General features: G+C 43.3%; 1 protein-coding gene across 1 annotated transcript; it reads left to right on the forward strand.

Moving 5' to 3' along the window:
- Positions 1-1,813: 1,813 nt before the first annotated feature.
- On the forward strand, positions 1,814-2,703 carry Defb136 (defensin beta 136). Its single transcript, XM_031362824.1, has 2 exons — positions 1,814-1,868; positions 2,531-2,703. The coding sequence occupies exons 1-2, from the start codon at positions 1,814-1,816 to the stop codon at positions 2,701-2,703; spliced, it is 228 nt and encodes a 75-aa protein (XP_031218684.1).
- Positions 2,704-2,979: the final 276 nt, after the last annotated feature.

Consider the following 2,979-nt stretch of genomic DNA (forward strand, 5'->3'; position numbering starts at 1 on the left):
TCTCTAAAAGGATGGCCAAGTCTCCTTCCTGTATTTATGATAGCAGATGTTTGAGAAGTGATGGAAGCTCATGAGACTGTATATCCAATCCAGGATGCCCTGGAGCATCTCATTAGCAAAGACTCCTTCCTTGAGAGAGACATCTCACCACTGGCCACCAACACACTTCAGTATGGGACCCACTATCATGGTCTCACTTTGTATTTAATCCACAGTAGCGCTCTTGGTTCTAGAAGCATCAGTGGAGACCAGAGTAACACTCTCTCAGCAGGATTTTGCCTTTATCAGGAAGACATTTTGATGTTCTGAAGGAGAAAGGAAGATGGATGCTATAATAGAACTTAGTGAGTACTTACAGTACACCAGCCTGAATGCCAGCAAGATGGCTGTCCTGCTAAAGTACAAACAGTGTAAGCCTCAGAGTGGGGGTTCAGTCTCCAGTGCTCACATAAAGGTGAAAGGAGACAACTATATAACCTTTAACCTCCTTGTCCTTTAACCTCCTTCACATGCATACTGAACACACACACACACACACACACACACTATATTTTTAAAATAAAGTATACCTGGGTTGGAGAGATGGCTCTGCAGTTAAGAGCATTAGCTGCTTACTCTTCCTGAGGTCCTGAGTTCAATTCCCAGCAACCACATGGTGGCTCACAACCATCTACAATGGGATCTGATGCCCTTGTTCTGTCATGCTGGCATACATGTAAATAGAATGCTTAAATAAATAAATAAATATTTTTTTTAAAAAAAATAAACATATCAGCAGAAACAATTTTTTTTTTACATATTTTATCCTCATATTTTCAAAAAAGAACTTCCTATGGTGCATGTGGGTTTGGAGAAGATGAAGATGGAGTTGAGCTACTAAATGAAGTCTTCAAAGAGAGTATGCCTTCAAAGCACAGTGTAATCAATAAAACTACACTCTACTGGCATCTTACAGACTGCAATGTGTGGGCCACTTGGCAACAAGCCTACCTCAAAGGACAGAATAAAATCAAAGTTTGTTATTAATCATTCATTACTGCCCCCAAGGAGTGTGGGCCTAATGGCTCTTTCCAAAAGCCACATCCCTATCTCCAGGGAACTACTGTTCAGTTCCACCTCTGGATCTAAGCACCCAACCTTGAAAACCCGCACAGAACTGGCCCTCCCATGAGAAAACAGCATGAGTTCCAATCCAATACTCCCCGCTGGGAGCTCCTCCCTCTCACCTGAGGTCCTTTTATACCCAGATTGGTGTCTCAAGCCATTTGGAAAAGGAAGCTCACTGGGAACTTTTCCACAGCAGTCTCTGGCCAGATGAGTAAGTAAAACTGAATGAGGAGACTTCTCTACTCTTAGTCAAACCCTCTTGACATGTGAAGAACCTTTTGCTTCTTGGAACCCTGTGGGTATCCTTTACCTGTTCCCTTCCCAGCCTTGAATTGCCTGTGTTCTGTAATACTGTTTTGGGGAACCTGACTTTCAATGTGACTTGAAGGCAAATGATGTAATCATTTTTTCTCCTGAAATTTCAAGAGAGGAGAGGAAAAGTGTTTAGGCCTTGCATGAAATGTCCTTTTTCTGCAGGTGGGGACACTCTGCCCTTAGCTGAATGCCTTCATCTCATGTGCTTTGAAGAAGTGAAGGTAGTGCTGAATGGCACAGGGTCTCTCTCCTCTTCTTCTGACCCCTACAGAAGCTGGGATCTCCCTGGAAGAGTGAGCTAGAATCCAGCCCTACCTAACCCAGATCATCTCTATAAACAAGGCTTCCAGACAGCTGTCTGGGCAGTTCCAGTACCATACCCTCCACAGCCATGAACCTGCATCTCTCATGCTTACTGTTCATCCTGCTGACATCATTGCCTGCAGGTAGGAGGTGGACTATGGATCTGAATATGAAAAGGTCGCCTAAAAGCTCAGATCCTAAAATTTTAAATAGATGATAGATAGATAGATAGATAGATAGATAGATAGATAGATAGATAGATAGACAGACAGATAGACAGATAGATAGATAGAAAGACTGACCAATGGGTATAAGCCCAGCATGGGAAGTTCCACCCACAGGAAATGGGCCATCAGGTTAGGGCTAGGATGTGGGTAAGGATTGCCTTTCTCTATTATACCAACCATCTTTCACAATTTCCTGAAGACTTCCAGGATCTTTAGGAGCGTTCTTTTCATGATGTATACATCTCTACTTACCACATTCCTATTGTTTTGTTTTAATTCAGAATCTCTCTATGTAGCCCTGACTGTCCTAGAACTAGCTATGTAGACCAGGCTGACCTTGAACGCCTAGAACTACCTCAGCATCTAGAGTGCTAAGGGTTAAAGGTGTGCACCAACATGCCCAGTTTAACTCCCTTTTCATAAATCGACTCCAGTCTTACTGAAGTATGATAGGAAGTAAGAGGATGGGTCCCAGAAGGAGAATGAGCAGATACCAAACTCTCTATCAGCAAGAGAAAACAAGCCCAGGTTTGTTTCCAGCTTCCTGAAGACTGATTTGCCCTTCCTTTATCCTTCAGGTCACTGTGGGGTCGGGAATAGTGGAGTATCCTTTCCAACATGTACTTCAGTAAAAGGCTCTTGTTTCTTTGGCTGTAAGCTAGGATGGATGTGGATTGGCTTCTGTAACAACATAATGTCCTGTTGTAAAAAGGATACCTCGTATGCACTTCCTCAATCCAAAGGTATATGACCTAGCTTCACAGCTCCAATTAAAAGCTCTCAATCTGTCCGTGAGGCCCAAGAGCTCAAGAAAAAGTGTGGGTGACATATAGGGATGACTCTGGCCAAGTTCCTGTTTACTGGCAAAAGCCCAGATGTATTTTGTAGGAAGCATTGCAATAAATGGCACTCTGCGGTCTTCCTTGTCTTAAATCATAAGTTCCTGTCTCAAATCCACCTGTGTGGGACTGGAGACATGGCTCCGTGGTTAAGAGCACCGGATGCTCTTCTAGAGGACCTAGGTTTG

Source organism: Mastomys coucha, unplaced genomic scaffold (assembly GCF_008632895.1).
Source record: "Mastomys coucha isolate ucsf_1 unplaced genomic scaffold, UCSF_Mcou_1 pScaffold9, whole genome shotgun sequence".
Taxonomy (NCBI): domain Eukaryota; kingdom Metazoa; phylum Chordata; class Mammalia; order Rodentia; family Muridae; genus Mastomys; species Mastomys coucha.

Excerpts from the sequence above, each read along its gene's own strand:
- Defb136 (XM_031362824.1), top strand. The coding sequence starts at position 1,814 with ATGAACCTGCATCTCTCATGCTTACTGTTCATCCTGCTGACATCATTG. Across the intron at positions 1,869-2,530 it reads GCTGACATCATTGCCTGCAG|GTCACTGTGGGGTCGGGAAT; the intron begins GTAGGAGGTGGA and ends TTTATCCTTCAG.